This window comes from Tenrec ecaudatus, chromosome 4, assembly GCF_050624435.1.
Source record: "Tenrec ecaudatus isolate mTenEca1 chromosome 4, mTenEca1.hap1, whole genome shotgun sequence".
NCBI classification, from domain to species: Eukaryota; Metazoa; Chordata; class Mammalia; order Afrosoricida; family Tenrecidae; genus Tenrec; species Tenrec ecaudatus.
The window spans coordinates 144,652,721-144,672,740 of record NC_134533.1 but is presented as its reverse complement, the minus strand read 5'-3'; the positions used below and the strand labels follow the sequence as shown (position 1 = coordinate 144,672,740).

Here is a 20,020-nt window from a genome sequence, read left to right as displayed (position 1 = left end):
GTAATCTCTGACAAAGTTCCTAGAAATATCCAATGAGAAAAAGAAAGCCTCTTCAACAAATGCTGTTGGACAAACTGGATTTCCATATACGGAAGAATGGAACAAGACCCGTATCTTTCCCCAAGTACAAAATGACCTCAAGATGGATTAAACACCTAAACGTACACCCCAAAGCTCTCAGGATCATCAAGAAGGCTGGAACAAAATCAAGGGCCCTATTGCAGAGCATGTGCAGACTACCGAGTATAATGGAGGATGCACACACGGCAGAAGACAAGATAGACGACTGGGACATGCTGAAATTATATCACTATGCATATCAAAAGACTTCATCAGGAGAGTGAACCAAGAGCCCACAGATTGGGGAATAAATGATTCTGCATGCCGATGGGATACGCACTCCTCAGGTTTACTTTGGCAGCCATAATATGACAACCCATGGGCATGCAGATGGATTCTGGGCACCTCCTGAACTCTAGCCCCAATCCAAGAACCGTTCTCATCACATGGTCCTGCTCAATACTCGCCTTCAGGAAATGATCACTGAAGGTAAGGGTGCTACCGCACAGTGTGGTGAAGTGCCAGCTATTCGTCAGCAGTGTCTGGAGTCTTAAAAGCCTGTATTCAAACAAGCAGTCATCTAAGCAAGGAGTCAACAAAGTCCACATGGAAGAAGCACACCAGCTTGTGTGATCCAGCAACAACAACAAAATTCAAATATGCTGAAGAGAAAAGTATTAGAGGTAAAATTATGAACACCCAATTGGTAAAAGGCTATGGGGACAATGGGAGCCCAAAACCCATCTGCAGAGTAACTAGTTAGATTAAGCCGCTAGCAGACCCCACCAACCATAGGCAAGAGTCGCAAACAGCCTTTCTATCAGACAGAGATCATTGTAATCTTCATTATGCTGGCTGGAACTTGATACTTGATCAGCTGACCTCCCTATCCACCCGACCTGAATTTGTTCTAGGTGCAAGTGTCTCCTGCGTTCCGTGACAAATTCTTCCCTGGCTTTTTAAACATTGAGGCTGGTCTTGTCTTTCTTACTCATGATTTGTGTTTTTATCTTTATATTATTATTATTACTTTATCCTTGCCACTTTATTTCTATTTTGTCTTTTATTGTTTCTGTTGGGTTTCCCAGTTTGTGAAGCACAGAAGGAGTGGATGCACAGAGACAATAACTGATGCAAGGGCTTACAGGGAACCTAGGAGTGGGGGTGGGAGGTCAGGAGGGTGAGGGGTTTCGGGAGTAAACAGTGGCAGTGGGGAGGGAGCATTAGAGCTGATTGTGATTACATAACGCATTTAGCCATGGGGGAAATGTTCTCAAATTGATTGTAATGACTGTACAATTCTTGATATGACTGAATGATTGAACTATTGAATTATATGATACGTGGATTAGGTGCCAATGAAAAGTATAAACAAAAAAATGCCTATGTCTCTAGTTTGAGAGAATAATTCTAGGTGTGATGTTTATTATCCTCCATGTATACCTATATACTCAAGTATAAGCAGAGTTTTTTAGCACATTTTTAATGCAGTTTTTGTGGTAAAATTAGGTGCCTCGGCTTATAGATAATTCGGGTTGGCTTATACTCGAGTATATACTGTGAATTTCACATAACGACCTGTTTTAAGGTCAGTGGGCTTAATTTTCTCCGATATGACCAATGTGTTAGAATATGCACAGTGCGTCTCTGACATTTGAGGCACAAATCGCACGTAGCTTAACGGTTTGGTTTTTATTGAAGTATACTATTCATAGAGAGAATTATCCCTGGTGGTGCTGTGGTGTGTCAGTCTGCCAACCACAAAGTCCACAGTTCAAACCCAGCAGCATCTCCCAGAAAAAAAAGATGAGGCCGCTCCCCTGAAGATTTTTTTAATCGTTTTATTAGGGGCTCATACAACTCTTTTTTTTTTTACAACTCTTATCACAATCCATACATGCATCAATTGTGTAAAGCACATTTGTACATTCATTGCCCGCATCATTCTCAAAACATTTGCTCTCCACCCAAGTCCCTGGCATTTTTCCCCTCCCTCCCCACTTCCCCTCCCTCATGATCCATTGATAATTTATAAATTATTATTTTGTCATATTTTGCCCTCTCCCATGTCTCCCTTCACCCACTTTTCTGTTGTCCGTCCCCCAGGGAGGAGGTTATATGTAGATCCTTGTAATCAGTTTCTCCTTTCCACCCCACCTTTCCTTCACCTTCCCAGTATCACCATGCACACCACTGGCCCTGAAGGGATCCGCCCTGGATTCCCTGCATTTCCAGTTCCTATCTGTACCAGTGTACAGCCTCTGGTCTAGCCAGACTTGCAAGGCAGAATTGGGATGATAGTGGGGAGGGGGGAGCATTTGGGAACTAGAGGAAAGTTGTATGTTTCATCTTTGCTACATCGCACCCTGACTGGCTCGTCTCCTCCCCGAGACCCCTCTGTAAGGGGATGTCCAGAGGCCTACAAATGGGCTTTGGGTTTCCACTCCTCACTCCCCACCTCATTCACTATGATAAGATTTTTTTGTTCTGATGATGCCTGATAACCTGATCCCTTCAACACCTCGTGATCACACAGGCTGGTGTGCTTCTTCCATGTGGGATTTGTTGCTTCTGAGCTAGATGGTCACTTGTTTACCTTCAAGACTAACACCCCAGATGCTATATCTTTTGATAGCCAGGCACCATCCACTTTCTTCACCACATTTGCTTATTGACCCGCTTTATCTTCTGCGGTTGTGTCGGGAGGGTGAGCATCATAGAATGCCAATTTAATAGAAGTATATTTGCATTGAGGGAGTACTTGAGTGGAGGCCCAATGTCCTTCTGCTACCTTTATACTAAACCTATAAATATATGCACATAGATCTATTTCCCCATCCTCATATATAAATATATTTGCATATGTACATGCCTTTATCTAGACCTCTATAAATGCCCTTTGCCTCGCAGCTCCTTCCTGTGTTTCCTTTGACGTTCCTCCTGTCCCACTATCATACTCAGTCCCCACCTGGGTTTCAGCAATTCCTCTTGGTTACATTACCCTTGATCAAGCCCTACCAGGCCTCATACACCCTCCTCACCACCAATTTGGATCACTTGTTGTTCCCTTGTCCCTGAGTTTGTAAACACCACTACCTTTCCCTCCCCCTCTCCCTCTCCCATGTCCCCCTGGAACTGTCAGTCCCATTGTTTTCTCCTACAGATTGTTCATCCAGCCTATCTTATTTAGACAGACCTGCAGAGATAGTAACATGCACAAAAACAAGACAGAGCAAAACCAAGCAACAATATATAACAAAACAACAAATCAATGACAAAAAAAAAACCACAAGAAAGAAAAGCTTGTAATTAGTTCAAGGACTGTTTATTGACCTTTAGGAGTGTTTTCCAGTCCAGTCTGTTGGGGCACCACGCCCTGGCCCCAAAGTCTTACCTTCAGCATTCTCTGCAGACCTCGCCGCTCCATTCCCTTAATGCTCTTCCCCTAAAGATTTGCAGCCTCAGAAACCCTGGATCAGGTTGCTCTGAGTTAGAATTGACTCAGTGGCAATGAATTTGGTTTTAGTTTCATATGTACAGAAAGGCATAGATAGTATGCTTTCAATAAAACCAGCTTTCTATAGTAGTAAACAGTAAGCTCGTAGTTATACATCAAACATTGTAAACGTTTGCTCAGCTAACGATTTATTCTACAGGAAGGAATAAAATTGTGTGTGTGCGTGTGTGTGCGTGCGTGCGTGCTCGCACATGCACACTTGCTAAATCCCATTTGGCCCTAATCTTTTTCAGGATGTGGTGGATACACACCCTGGTCTAACATTCTTGAAAGATGCTCCAGAATTCCACTCCCGCTACATCACCACGGTAAGCAGAGTCCTCTTTGTCTCAATGTAATTCATAGGCTCCCAAACTTCTGTGGCTTACTGGCCCCTCTTTAGAAGAAAAATGTTTTAGCCCCCCACCCTGCCAGCAAATCAAAACTTTTATACTATAGCCCAGAATCCAGGAGAAAGTGTAGGTATCTACTTTTGCAGCCTCCCTCACCCCAACCCCAAGGACACAGTATCATCCACTCTGGGAAGCCAGCGTTGTTATGTGCCCTCAAGTCAGTTTTGACTCACAGGGAGCCTGTGGACAGCCTAACGAAACACCTGGTGTGGTGCCTCTCTCACCATTGTTCTTAGTTTGAGCCCACTGTTGAGGTTCTTCCTCCTTTCCGCTGCCTCTCGGGTCCACAAGTCTCCTGTCAGAGGCTTTCAGGTCATTCTGGAAAATGCCATATGGGCTGTCATGATTATTTTAAGTGGAAAGAAAGTACAGTAAAACTTAATGTGTATGTATCTTCTACTATTTTCATATGTGCTTAGTGCTTAAGAGGTCTCTTGTATATAACATTACTATACTCATTCTGTCTGATCTTTCCTCGTGCTATGCTGTGAATATTGATATCCAGTTGTCCTAATGCATTTCCAAATAAGAGTAAGAATTTTCAACAGCCTTTCCCAGAAAAAGATTGTTAATGTGTGTCTAATGCTTAAAGTTAAAAGTAGAAATAATCATGAGAATAGCTGTCGTGTAACCAGAAAACAAATCATGTCTAGAAAAGTCCAAGATGGAATGAGAGGAAAATGTGGACCAAAACTCGAAAGCATAAGAAGACCGAGCTTACTAGTCACATTGAGACGAGTGGGACGGACACCTAAGATTAGATGGCCTTAGTCACCCATCAGGGCTGGAAATGAGCTCACGGCCATGGCTCAATTTGTACTCAAACAGTAGGTAGATCTGCAAGGAGAACTATAGCAGTATCGAGGTTCACACTTCTTAGACAATCGCCCAGTTGAGATGAAAAGGATAGCATTTATCCAAGGCCACAGTTCAGAAGGATCAGGATAAGAGGAGGAATGGAAACGGGAAAGAGAGGGAGAAAGTGAGGTGAGTGATATGGCATTGTGGGGATTGCAGTGGGATGCAACTTGTTTAAGAATGGAAGGGAAAACTGATCTGCTCTGTAAACCTTCATCCAATTCACAATAAAAAGGGTTTTTGTTGGTTGTTTTTTTTAAGAAAACATAAGTAAGGTCAAGTCATTCCTCTGTTCTTCAAACCTTCCGATGGTTTCCCCTCGCACGTAAAACAGAGGCACAGAGTCCTTGCCACGACACTCTCAAACACCCCTACGTCACTGTAGCCGCACCCTGTTATCTCACCTTCCGCTCTCCCTCCTGAAGCCTCAGCCTCTGCCGTGTGGCTTCCTCATTCTCTGGAACAGACCAGATTCACTGTGCCGCGGGATTTCTTCTAACTCTTTCTTCTGCCTGGCACACTCTTCCTGCAAATTTCCATTGCTGTCTCCCTTGGCTTCTCCAAATGCCTGCTCAGACAGACCCCTATGAGGGAGACCTTCCCTGGTCGCCCTCTGCCTTCTCCCATCTTTTTCTCCCCTCTGCATCCTCCCCTGTTACTCTAGTCCCTTTTCCTGCTTTATTTATTTTTAGTTTTTATCACCACTTGTGCTGATAAGAGGGGACTCTAAACAGGGACACTGTCTATATTTTTAACGCTTATATAGCCTTGGTGCCTAGACTAGTGTCTGGCACATGCGGTGCTATGCATACAGTCAGTATTATTTGTACTTAAGAATTCTGTATTCGCTCTGACTATAATCCCAAGGAGAACTATTAGGTTCTGATTGTTAACTACTCTATAAACTCAGGGCAGTGTTAATTACATAATTTAGTCTCTTGAGACATGCAAAGAGAAACATATAAAGATCAGTCTCAGAATTGATGACTGCTACCTCAGAGAAAAAGGAAAAGTATTCCATTGAATGACCAGGATGAATATTAATTTCCATGGAATACAATATTAGAGAATAACTGATACTTAGTATCCATGCTACAGTTATGCTGTCACTTTACAGTTGGAAGAAATCTGACACAGTAAGATTTACATATTAACTTACATATGGCACATACATGATGAAAAGTTGTGCAACTTCTATTTTCTGCTTATGACTGGAACATTATACTACAGGAAATGACTTTTAGACTAGAAGGACAAAGCACCAGCTATTCAGCAAAGAATGACCAAAAACAACCAAATACACTGCCAACTCACAGCAACCAAGTCCTGGGACACGGTAGAGCTGAGTTTCCAAGACTGTACTTCTTTACCGAGCTAAACAACCCTATTCTTCCTCCCAAGGAGCTGCTGCTCATTGGTCACTGCTAACCGTGCAGTTTGCAGCCCAACTGGTAACCAGTACACCCCCAGGGCCAACCAGACTAATTCACTGCCATCTAGTTGATGCTGGCTCATGGTTCCCATAAGGACAGGGCATTCCTGACCCTGTGCATTTCTGAGACTGTAGCTCTTTACGGGAGTAGAAAGCCTCTTCCTTCTCCCGAGTAGCAGCTAGTGGTTTTAAATTGCTGACCTTCCAGTTAGCAGCCCAACATATAACCACTATGCCACCAGGGCACTACTCACAAATGCCAGTTCACAGAGAAGAGCCAGCAGTCAGGAATATGCCATTTGATATTGAAGTATTCTCTCACAGAACTAATGAAAATTTAAAATGCCAGCAAAATGTAGCCCTTGACTACTCTGTTCTACATGCTATGCAGAGAAATTGCAATGAATAAAAGACTGAAGTAACAATTTCTTTGATGAAAATTAACAAGAGCTTAAATATATCCCAAAAGCCCCTACCTTTCCATCCTTTCTGACATCAACCACCACCCTCTCCCCCTTAAAACACTCACATCCCCGGGGTCTGCAGTCCACTGCAGCGACTCCTCGGAACACACAGCATGAAGGGAAATGGCTCACATCTGTGGATGCTGGTTATGTCCCAAACCAAAGTTCAGACTCCATTTGGAAGAGACTTCCACGGAAGAGGCTAACTAGAAGCAGGATCTGAAGGACATCGCTGACTCTTGCTGGTAGTGAACACTCCCTCCTGCATCTCAGAAAGCATACCTGTTAAGCCTGTTAACAAGTACCCACAGGTGAAGCCTATCAGTCTCTTTCCCATCACATTCTTACCCAGACCGTGCAGGAAAAGGTCATTTGGTGGGAGGTACAGAGGCTTTGGCCACATTAAATTATTTACTGTCCCTACAAACTGCTCATCCAAACTGGCATTTGCTGACTTTGGAGAAAAGAAGTGTTTGTACAGGTTTATCAAATAAGTGGTGGGATGTAAAATACCTTGTTATAACACCTGCTGGGTGTAGTTTATTAATGATGTATTAAGTCCAAATTCTGTTAAGGATCATAAATAATTCCTTTTCAGAACTAAACATAACCAAAGTATGGATCAGGACTCCAACCACCACTCTGCCAGGTGCAAGAGCCTCCTCATTCTAGCACTGACGCTGCTCAGTTCCTGAACCCAGCATTTATACTCATGTCACCTGCAGTGGGCTGTACTCACCCAGTGGGAAGAAACCACCTGAAAGAGTCCCCAAACACTCGTTTCCATTCCTGGAGACCTACAACTGTGAATTAGAGGTCTCTAATGTAATAAATCTAAAGAAGAAAGGAAAGTGACAGTTAATTCAACCCGTCTATCAAGTCAAGTAGAAATCCCTAGATTGCCAAATTCCGTTCCTTTCACTGGCAAAACACCATTGTTACTATTATTGATTTTGAATTTTGTTTAATATCTTTTAGATGTAATTTAAATTTAATGTGATTTCTTTTTACTAACCTAAAAGTGGTAGACCAAATTTAGCAAGAGAAAAACTACTGTAATTATGTAAAGCCAGCAGCTACATGCTTATACCACTAGATGGTAGCCCTACATTGAGAAACTAAATGCTGTATCAGGAACATGAAACCCACAAATTAGCTGGAGAAGGGAGACCGCTGGAGGAGATTCAGGTTGTGGAAAAATGGAACACAAGTGCTTTTTCTTTTTTTCCTGGATGGAGTATTAGATACGTAGATGAGAGAAGGCTAAAAATAGGAAATACCCATTTTAATAATGTCAAAAAGAACCAAAAAGGAAGACAAGAATAAAATAAGGAACACCCTCCCAGGGGAATGAACAACAGAAAAGTGGGTGAAGAGTGACAGAGGACAATAAGAAAATAATAATCTATAACTTATCAAGGGTTCATGAGGGAGCGAGGGGAAAAAACGAGGAGCTGATACCAAGGACTCAAGTAGAAAGAAAATGTTTTGAAAATGATGGTGGCAACAACATATGTACAAATGTGCTTGATACAATTGATGGATGGATGGATTTTGATAAGAGATGTAAGAGCCAATAAAAGTATTTAATAAAAATTTTTAAAGAATAAAATAAGAATCAGTAAGGTACAGAAATAAAGCGTTCTAATTTTCAATGTAATACAATACTTCCATAAGTAATATACATAAATATAAATTTAGATAGAGTGAGAGAGGGGAGAGATTGCCTACTTGGGGACCGTGAGGTTTTGTTAATGATGGTGGAATAATTTAGGAAAGGATAGTGAAGCTAGTTGCACAATATGATGAATGTAATCAGCCTCATGAATTATTCACATAAAAGTGTTGAATTGGCAAATGTTTTGGTTTTATTTAACCACAGTAAAAAATCACTAACTAGATAAAAAATTCAGATTTTAAAATAAATTTACATTCAAAATCAAGAAATATGGACAAAAATGTATCAATACGGAAGAAATCAAAAACTGGTATTACATATTGAAATTTATTTTAGCTGGGCAATAGAATTATAATAGTAATATTCTTAATGTTTACTTTCATATGTAATTTCTACAATAGAAGTCTTTTTTATATGAATTTCTGTCAAGCTAGGGCTAAGAATATGATGTTAATTAAGATACATTCTTGCCTCAAAAACTCACAGTAAGTGGTTGGAGCCAGTAGAGACATCAGGCTCCAGCTTCTCCTGGCTCCTGTTACATGCAAGAACCCTGTCCACTTCTGTCTAAACATGTGTGGTGAAAAGAAACCCCACTACTTCACATAACCTGTAACTTCATGGGACCATTTTAAAGAAAGTTGCCCTGATAATTGAAGCATTTCAGCATCAGGGCATTCTGTCCAGGAGTTCCAATTCTGCCCCCTGGTGTCACACTGCTAAAGTCTACTTCGGTCACTCAGTAGCCAGCCGTGCAGGTCCTGATTCTATCTACCCTCTAATTTTTCACTCAAGACTAACCACTACTATATAATGAGTTCTTAAACTATTCCTGATATGATTTAGTTAAAATAATTTTATTTCCAGACCCATCAATATTTTGCTGCCCAAAACATATTCAGGTTGATCAATGTGTCTGACAAAGTGTGGCATTTAGAATTGAACACAACCATGCCCTGACGGGATCATTCTGTTTTATTTCACTAACATTTCCTGAGCTTGCTCGCATTGTGTTGAACATATATTCTGTATGTGTGTGGTGGAGGGCAAGGAGTGAGGGCGGTAGGCTGGGGTGGGCAGTCTGGGCAGCAGAAGTTCCAGATCTTCACTTTGCTGTGTTCTGTTTAAGAGGCAATCCTTCTTTGCTCAAGAAGTCAAAAGTAGAATGGCTGCTTAGTCCCTCCCTAAGCCTGCTGTTTGTGAAGATGTCTAAATGGCATTCTTTCTGTGTCTGCTTGCGTCAAAATAGCTTTTGTCAGAATAATAAAATAAAAATTAAGTCTAATCTCTTTTAACACACAACCACCAAGGATAAAGGAGTTGTATGCTTGTGGCAAATAAGGCTTAGGACAAAACTTTGCCCAAGATGTAATTGCGTTTCCCTAGAGAGATCTAGAAGTCTTAAAGACTCAAGAATAAAGCTATAATTACAAAAACAATGCCCTCTTGAATACGCTTAACTACGCAGCCATCCTCCTAAGTGATCAATTGTTACACCAACCCAACAGATAAGTTCTGCCCTGTTTGCCTTCCTCATATCTCCAGCCCAGTAAATACTGCCTCACTGTACATGATGCCAGGAAAACAAAAGAAACGATGTATCTGGGAAATACAGACCTGTGAATAGAGAACAACATCAGCGGATTCAGTATCTTATAGAAGTAGATTCAAAATATAATATTAATTTTTATAACTGTTACTTATAATTGGCCTAATCAGAAAGCCAAAACTTAACATGGTTCAAAGTACTTTCAAAAGATGGCCTTTGGTAAGATAATAATCTTAATAGTTATTTTTTATTTTAACTCGTTAATAGTATATAGAAAAAAAGTAGATTTTTAAATTACTGTCTTCTGTATATCCGGAACTTTACTAAATTCACTTATGGACTCTTAATATTTAATTTATACATTCTTTTGCATTTTCTACTTAACATAATTATGTCAACTATAAATAATGCTTATTTTGTTTTTCTTTATAATGCATGTGTGTGGATATATATGTATGTATATTCCTACTTGTCTTACTGCACTAAGATCTCTAAAATATTGTTCAGTGGCTTATACATAAACATATAATATTACCTACCAATTTGCATTTTGTGTTGGGCAGAGTTCTCTAGAGAAACAAATCAGGACACTTATGATTTTATAGATAGATAGATAGGTTTATACCGCAAGAAGGAATACAACAGCTAATTAGTCCACACAGCAGTACAGAGGGCTCAGTTCAACTCACTTTCACGGAACAGTTAATATTACTGGAAGTCCTTCAACCCACGTGGGCTGCCAGGTCCAAGGTCAAGGAAGCAGACAACCTCAGTCAAGGCAGGCAGAGTCTGCCCACAGGCAACAGTCAGTAGCTCTGGATCTTAGCAAAGTTGGCAGGCCCCCGATGGGATCTCCATTCAAGCATGGTGACAGGATCCACCAGCCTCAATCCCAAGCAGTGAACTCATCAGCAGTGTTGTGAAGAAGCTCTCAAAGGAGTCTCAAGCTCTAGCTACACAATCCATGGGTTGGCTTGGCCCACAGGTAGTGTAGCTCACAGGTGGAGGCAGAGAGCTAGCTCACTGGTCCGATCACCAGGGAGCAAGAGAGAGATGGGATGCTAGCTATCTTTATTTATTTCAATAGTCCTCCAGTCAAACTCCGCCCACATGTTCCTATTGATCCAATTGGCACAATAAACCTATCACACTTTTATTCTAGCAATACGAAATTTATTTAACATTCGAAAATCAACATAATTTTCCATATTAACAGAATGGAGAACAAATAATCTAAATAACTCAATATGTATAAATTTTTTGGATAAAATTAACATTTATTAGTTAAAAAGAAAAACTCTTGGCAAGTTTAAAGAGAAGAACTTCTTAATCAAAGGTAACAGCAAGAAACTATGGTGAACATCACACTAATGGGTGAAATGTGGAACATTTTATATTTGAAATAGGGATTAAGAATGTCCTCTACTGAGCAATGTCTTCAATGTTTTTACTTGGTTGTTTTTTTTTTTGTTTTGAAACAGGTTATTCAAAGAATTTTCTACACAGTGAATAGATCATGGAGTGGAAAAATCACTTCAACAGAGATAAGAAAGAGCAACTTTTTGCAAGTATGCCTCATATTGGAACTCAAATATAAAAAGCAATTTAAATAATATTGTTATTTACATTATTTAAGGGATATTTGCATGTTCGCTGTATGCAGAGCACTATTGCTACTTTCAGTCATTAGGTATTTATCAACTATTTAAAGACCTTTGGTGTGTTACTCAGATAAAGATAAATTGCTATGGATAGTGGATCCAAGGAAAGAGGACTCTGAGAGCCATTCCAGGCTTGAAAAAATTTCCAGAGAGGTGTAAAGATTGCAATGTGTAAATGCTTCACTGAAGAACTGCAAGTGACCTTGACCTTGGCAGATATTAAGAGGTTACTGAGATAAACATTGCAAGAAAGGGGGAGTCCAGCTAAAAGAGGCAGCACAAACAAGTATGCAAGCATCATCTTATGAAACTGAAAAGTAGTCTTCAGGGGCCAAAGAGCAGGCTTCACAAGGAGCGTGACCCCCAGATGAGGCTAGAAGGGTGAGCTGGGGTCAAGTTGAAAAAAGTCTTGCAGAAGAAATGTTTCCAGGCATTTGGAATTGATCTTTTAGGCAATGACTCTTAACTAGCACCTGCTGAAGGAAAATGCTCAAAATTCCTTTTATGAAAATAAAATTTAATTCCATTATTTATTTTATCAAACGAGAGAGATTAGAAAGTATTGCCCACTAATGGGAGCCTTTTATTGAATTAGCTTTCATGCCTGATTAAGTGTCTATAAACCGAAAAACAGTACAACTATTCTCAATAGTACCTTGTTTACATTTTTATTTCCTCTCTCGGTTTTCATCTGAGATGATAAAGATTTGGCAAAATTAGCTATCCATGATGGACATATACAAACATTTTTTATTCTAAAATTAACAGTCATCCTCACAATCATTGTTAATAGTTACTGAACACCTGATGCCTATTTGGTCTCTCAGTAGATATGGGATGGGTTAGGATAGCAATTTCATTAAAGAAGCTGGTGGCTGTGAATCAGAATTGACTAAAAGGTAGTGATTGAGTTCACACGTTAAGTGGTAATAATAACCCCCCTTAGACCCCTGAGGCACATTATAGTTTCTGAATCATTGTTATCATACATATTTTTTTCTGATGATGAAATTTGAAGCACAAAAATGGGACTTATATAAGATCATACAACAAGTAAGTTATTGGACTAGATGTAATATTCAAGTATTGTGCTTCCTAAAGCATGATTTAGTTTCTTCTACAGTTTCCTCTCTCCCTCTCTCCCTAGTCTTCCTCTTAGTACACCTGAATGCATGTCCACAAAATGCTCAGGGTATGAACACATCTACCGTAAGAAGCACAAGGCTCTAGCTCCCCATCCTACTACTCCACGCCTTTTCCAAGAGGAAACCCGTATTATCTGCAGTCTTATTCCATTAAACATGTTGAATGTGTACTGAGAATATGGTTTTATTTTATGTTTTTGTTTTATAGATGTTTTTTATTTGTTTAGGTTCATACTATTCTTTTAAACTTGCAGGGTTTTTTACTTAAAAATACTTCTTTTTCTACTTGAATAACATAAATCTGTCCCATTTTTTAAACTGCATAATATTCCATTGAATGGTTTAATGAACAATAATTTAGTGACCATCCTTGTATTTTCCTCTAATATGCACATCCGTCACAATGTCTCTAGATTAGACAATCGGGCAGAAATAATGAATCAAATCATGTGTACATTTCAGTTTGTTAGATCCTGCCAAGTGGCCTTTCTGAAAGGCGACACTAATTCATATTTCCACTTATGTCCTTAAAAACACTCTCCTTTTCTTAACAACACTTTTCTTTTTCATTTTCATTTTCCTTTATAATATGAGATTGACTGACTTTTCTAAGCATAATATGCTCTAATTTTGTCCATGTCTTTGGGTGCTTGACAGACTCGTCATTGTTTGGGGTTGGTAGATACTTGTTCATGTTTTTCATTTTTATTTTATAATCAGTTATCCCAATTTTTCATTTTATGCCAACCCAACTCAACTCACTGCCATCAAATCAGTTCTGACTCACAGCCATAGTGAGACTGACCCTTTGGGTTTCTGAGGCTTTAAACCTTTACCAAAAGAGCTGCTTCATCTTTCTCCAGTAGACTGACTGTGGGTCAAACTCATCTTTCTCCAGTAGACTGACTGTGGGGTCAAACTCATCTTTCTCCAGTAGACTGACTGTGGGGTCAAACTCATCTTTCTCCAGTAGACTGACTGTGGGTCAAACTCATCTTTCTCCAGTAGACTGACTGTGGGGTCAAACTCATCTTTCTCCAGTAGACTGACTGTGGGGTCAAACTTCTGGCTTTGCGGTTAGCAGCCCAGCTCGTCACCCACTGCTCGTCCCCCAGGCTCCTCATGGTGGAAATGGTAGCACCTTGCTTTCTCGGGATTTATTTTATTAAAAGTATGCTACTTTATACACTTTAAAGGCCATTTTGTAAAACAAAAACTTACATTCTCGTTTGAGAAACAGGAAAAAACATACTTAATCACCCTAGTGCAGTTATTTTCATTTTTGTATATGTTCCACTCTCCTTCATGCACAAATAATGGGTTTTGGATTTTTACCTTAATGGTACAGTATTACGTGCTTTGTACTTCCCACATCATGATTTTTCCTTGTTTCTGTATAAACTTTATAAAAATTTTGACTGAAAAATATTCTGTTGAGTATATTTACCATAATTTGGTCATTTTTTCAGTTTGCAAAGCAGTGTGGTTTTCTATTCTTTTTTTTAAAATCATTTTATTGGGGGCTCGTACAGTTCTTATCACAATCCATACATCCATCCATTGTGTCAAGCATATATGTACATTTGTTGCCATCATCATTCTCAAAACATTTGCCTTCTACTTGAGCCCTTAATATCAGCTGCTCTTTTTTCCCCTCCCTCCCCACTTCCCCCAGTTTTCCATTCTTAAATAATATTTTATCAGTGTAATAAATTTGTATAATGAAATAACCCTTTGTCTCTTAAAAAGTTTTTCACCTTAAATTTTATTTTATCTTCTATTGATACTGACATATGTGTTATTTTGTTATGGTATTTGCTTGGTTTATCTATTTTCTTTTATTTTCCCATCTCGCTCCCTCCATAGTTTCCTGTCCCTTTCCTACGCCCACTCCCTGCCCCAGCTTCCAATCTTGGCCTCGTAGTCTTGAAAGTCTTATCCTTTGGTGTAAGAAACTCTTTTCTTTTTCTTTTTCCTTCATATTGATGATGTTATAAAAAATCTTTATGAGATTGACTGACTTTGCTAAGCATAATATGCTCTAACTGTGTCCATGTCTTAAGGTGTTTGATAGACTCATCATTATTTGAGGTTAGTATATATTTGTCCATCTTTTTCATTTTTATTTTTAATCTTCTTTTGATGTTTATCTCCTATATATAGCATATATCTAGATCTGAGTTTTGGGTTGTTTTCATACTCAATTTGAAAATCTTTCAATATGAAATTTAACTAATTCACCTTTTGTTTTGATTGATGTATCTGATCTTATTTCTATCATTTTTTTCTGCTTCCTAAGCTGCTTTATGGTTTAATTTCATTTTCTTTATGAATTTTTCATTTTGGAAAATGTCTTCATTTATCTGCCACCCCACCCACCCACCCCAAAATCTGCCACCACACCCACTCCACCTAGTGGAGCTTTCATAATACACCTTTTTCCCGCTAGGCAAGCAACAAGCAACTCTCTCTGAGTTAGTGCACCCAGTGGCATTTCCTGGGAAGCTTCTCTCTGGCCGCAGTGAATTTTTTTCATAAAATCAGTTTCGCTCAAACCTCTTTATTTTTGTGATGGCTGATTTAAGAAAACAGTATGCCACTGTGAAATTGTTTCCTGCTTGAGGAAAATGCTGCAGAAACTGCTGTGGTGTTGAACATTCCTTACAAGAACAGTGCTATGGGGAAAAACTCAAGTGTATGAATATCAATTGATGACAAACCTCATTCTGAATGTCCTTCAACTTCCCAAACAGATGAAAATGTCAACTCATAGTACATTTGGAGTTTGTTCCACCAGGTCAGACTCCTAATCAAGCTTTCTATTTAGAGGTTCTGAAAAGATAACATAACAGTGTATGACCCCAAAAAAGGCCTGATTTGTGGCAGATGGGGACTGGTTTTGCCACCCGACAATGTACTCTCTCAGTGCACCAGTTTTTGGCAAAACAGTATACCTCTCTTGCCCCATGTATCTTACTCACCAGATCTTGCTCTCTGCGGCTTCTTTTTGTTGCCGTAAATGAAGAGGGACATGAAAGGACAGAGATTTGACAACCATAGAAGAGGTGAAGAAAATAAAATGAGGGCGGTGCTGTCAGCCATCCAAACAGATGCATTTGAAAAATGTTTCCAAGAATGGATTCTCAGATTTGACAGATGTGTTAAGTGTAATGGAAAGTACTTTGAGGGTAATTTTTTTGTATAAAAAAAAATTAATACATAGCTTTGTGTTTTAGTTACACAATTTCACGTCAACTTGATAAAAGGGTAAAGAGGTGGAATCTAGCCTGTCAATCTGGTCACTGCCTGATGATTGCTATTTGTGAGAGTAGCCTTCTCATGAGGATTCTGGGAACTTCCTCTCTTGATTCTGCCGCCAGAACAGGGGGGCCACATTCATTCTCTCTCTCTCTCTCTCTCTCTCTCTCTCTCTCTCTCTCTCTCTCTCTCTCTCTCTCTCTCTCACACTTTCCTGTTGACAAGTCACATGGAGCCACACTGATGCCAGCCAGAGTCATGGAGATGTGTCCACTGCCATTGGATCCATAGGACTCACCCACCAGCCTGTGATCTTACTGCATTCAGCATCATTACATGTGCTCCATGGGTCTGAAGAGGAATTCAAGGCTAATATCAGACTTAAGGGCTAATATCGAATTTATGAACTTGCTCTGGACTGAGCAGGGGTGTTTTTTAAAGTCATTTTATTGGGGGCTCTTGCAGCTCTTATTATAATCCATACATACATCCATTGTATCAAGCACATTTGTACATATGTTGCCATAATCATTTTCAAAACATTTTATTCCTACTTGAGCCCTTGGTATCAGCTCCTCATTTTCCCTATGCACCACCTTCCCTCCCTCATGAACCCTTGATAATTTATAAATTATTGTTATTCTGCATGTCTTACACTGACAGATGTCTCCCTTCACCCATTTTTGTTGTCTATCTCCCCCCACCTTCCCCTTCCCCTCCTGGTATCACTACTCTCATTATTGGTCCTGAGGAGTTTATCAGTCCTGGATTCCCTGTGTTGGGAGCTCTTACCTGTAGGAGTGTACATGCTCTGGTCTAGTCAGATTTGTAAGGTAGAATTGAGGTCAAGATATTGGGGGTGAGGGGGAACATTAAAGAACTAGTGGAAAGTTGTATGTTTCATCGTTGCTACACTGCACCCTGACTGACTCATCTCTTCCTTGTTACCCTTCTGTAAGGGATGTCCAATTTTCTACAGATGGGCTTTGGGCCTCCACTCCATGCTCCCCGTCATTCAAATATATGATTTTTTGTTCTGGGTCTTTGATGCCTGACATCTGACCCCATCAACACCTCATGATCACACAGGCTAATGTGCTTCTTCCATGTGAACTTTTTTGCTTCTCATCTAGACGGCCTCTTGTTTATCTTCAAGCCTTTTAGACCCCAGACACTGTATATCTGTTGATAGCTGAGTACCATCATCTTTCTTCACCATATTTGTTTATGCACCCATTTTGTCTTCAGCAATCATGTCATGTCAGCGATCATGTCAGGAAGCTCAGCATCACGGAATGCCAGGTTATTAGAACAAAGTGTTCTTGCATTGAGGGAGTACTTGAGTAGAGGCCCAATGTTCATCTGCTACCTTAATACTTAATGTATAAACATATGTACATAAATCTATTTCCCTAAGGTTATATATAAATATATTTACATATGTACATGCCTGTATTTAGACCTCTATAAATGTCCTTTCCCTCCTAGTTCTTTTCTCTATGCCCTTTTACTTTCCTCTTGCCCCACTATCATGTTCGACCTTCATTGGGGTTTCAGTAGGCATCCTACGCCCTTCTCGCCATCAATTTTAGATCACTTGTTCCCTTATCCTGGGTTGGTTGACACTCTCCCATGTTCATCGGTCCTCTTGTTTTCTCCTCCAAATTGTTTATCCTGAATATCCCATCAAGATAGGCATACAGAGACAATAATAAGCACAAAAGCAAGGCAAAGCCAAACAAAACAACAAAGGAAGATAAAACAAAAAAAAAGTAACAACAACAACAAAATACCAAGGACAAAAAGGAAAAGCATATAAATAGTTCCAGGTCTGTTTGTTGACCTGTAGGAGTGTTTTCAAGTTGAATCTGATGGGGTGCCAAGGGCCCCAAAGTCTATTTTTGGTATTCCCCGAGGACTAATTGCTTTGTTCCCTTGCTGCTCTGTTGTATGCCCTTATGTTTCACCCCAGGGTGATGCGGTCAGTTGGGCACAATTCCCGCAGGTGTCTCCAATGTTGTCCCCATAGTGCTATGGATCAGCGAGGGACATCATGTCTTTTGGTGGGGCTGACCCTGTGATCCTCTCTGTGCATGGGCTGCTCTGAGCAGGAGTATCACCCTCAGGGCTTCGAGGGCCAGGATGTGGTCCACTCTCTCTACTCTCCTCTTCACTTGCTCCTATGTGCTCTGATCTGACGTGCCTTTCTCCCCGCCCTGTAGCTTCAGTGCTGTCCTCTGAAGTGCATTATTCAGGGTGGGGGGTTGTGGCAAGTAGTTAGGATTACAGCTAGCCCCACAGACCTCTATTGGTTCCCTGCTACATGCTGGTATATTGTACTCATGTCTTGGCACACCGGGTTGAAGCCTGGGGCTGGGATGTTTTATTGATGCATAACTACTTATTGATATAAAGTTTTCTCTTACACATATATGAGTGCCAATGAATGTGTTTCTCTAGTCAACCCAGTCTAATACACTTTGAAAAAAAAATCTGGGTTTTTTTTTGGGGGGTACCCCTTCATATGTGTTCATTTGGCTGATTATAGAATTCCATTTGAATAGTATTTGTTCTGGTGATTTTCCTAACAGCACAGTGATGAGGGAGACTCAGGCGCACTTCCAGTTCAGAGCCTAATGGCTCTACCCCCTGTGCTTCCATATCATACCACCATGTATCATCACAATCATGCATCCAAAGAGACATCAAAAGTTCGTGGAAAACTGGAAATAAAATTTTTCCTTCAAACTTTTTGACATCCTCTCATATGTCTGACCATTTATAGTAAATTTGACTTAATTCTGAAAATCAAATTCTACATCAGAACCCACTGTTTATAATATCATGCTCACATAACTGAAACTTTAAGTGCAATGTTAGTTTTTGGCCATGTAGCTTAGCTGCTACCTGACTGTTCTGGGCTTGCTGGTCGGTAAACCTCTGAAGACCTGTGGGCCCCTTGGTGATGGTTCTTCCTAACCCCCGCTCATGTATCCTTGCAGCCCCTAACCTCTCACTGTGCATATCACAAAACTTAGTAAATGCCTACTTGATTGGTCAGTTGGTTAAGTAGGTCACTTACTCAAGTTCCTGCTTTGGTACCAAAATCAAAATTTTTAATTCCCTTTATACAAAACTTTTGCTAGATTATATATGGTGGTCATAGCTGGGTTTTCTAAAATTAATTGTTTTCTTTCCACCATTTCAGACTCTAGCCCTTTTGGAAGAAGAAGAAGATATAAACCAAATCACAGATTACTTCTCCTATGAACATTTCTATGTTATTTATTGTAAATTCTGGGAACTAGATAGTGACCATGACCTCTACATCAGCCAGAGCGATCTATCTCGATACAATGATCAAGGTGAGTGACTCTGCAAGTCATAACTCTGTAAGTTAAGACTTGACCGTTTTTGAGGATGACAGAAGTCATGTGGGGTGTTTTCTGGTGGTGAATCAGCGAAGTCCACCTCTGTGCCAAGTGTATTTGTTAGAGAATAGACTCGTGTGTGTAGCTGTAGAAATGTTCTCATTTGACAGCTTCTCTATAAACCACAAGGATGAAATGTTGCTCATTTGTCTAACGTTTTTTTCCCTCTCAGACTCTTCTGGGAACTTGCTTTATAGAATCAAGGTCCAGAAAAGATTTTTTTCCTGAAGATTCATTTTGCGTGCTTTCTTTGGCTAAAAAACAAAATTGCTTATCACTTCATGTTACTCTTTTACTTATTTTTGCCCATTGTAAACTTAGAACCTGTTGCCTTTCAGATTTAATGTTCTAGCTAAGTACTAGGTATATACAAGAGAAAATTAAAAAGTATTGCCTACTATGGCTCCAATTCATGCATGCACGGGTTTATTAAAAAACAAACATGTTTACACATGTCTCTGTGATCAGTGGATGGCCTTAGTCTCAGTTCCATTACAGTGTGTTCAAAAAAGGTCCAATCAAAGCAGTGGCTTCCAAGAAGATCTCCTGAGCCAGTGAAATTCAAGGCAGAGATC

At 39.9% G+C, this 20,020-nt stretch overlaps 1 protein-coding gene across 5 annotated transcripts in view; it reads left to right on the top strand.

The window, feature by feature from the left end:
* The window catches only part of PPP2R3A (protein phosphatase 2 regulatory subunit B''alpha), a 202,596-nt gene that overhangs the window by 127,552 nt on the left and 55,024 nt on the right, over positions 1-20,020 (top strand). For all 5 annotated transcript variants that reach the window (XM_075546885.1, XM_075546883.1, XM_075546886.1 and 2 more), the window contains 3 exons: positions 3,811-3,885; positions 11,432-11,518; positions 19,223-19,379. In XM_075546885.1, coding sequence (XP_075403000.1) covers positions 3,811-3,885; positions 11,432-11,518; positions 19,223-19,379 — 319 coding nt within the window. The remainder of the gene's footprint in view (positions 1-3,810; positions 3,886-11,431; positions 11,519-19,222; positions 19,380-20,020) is intronic.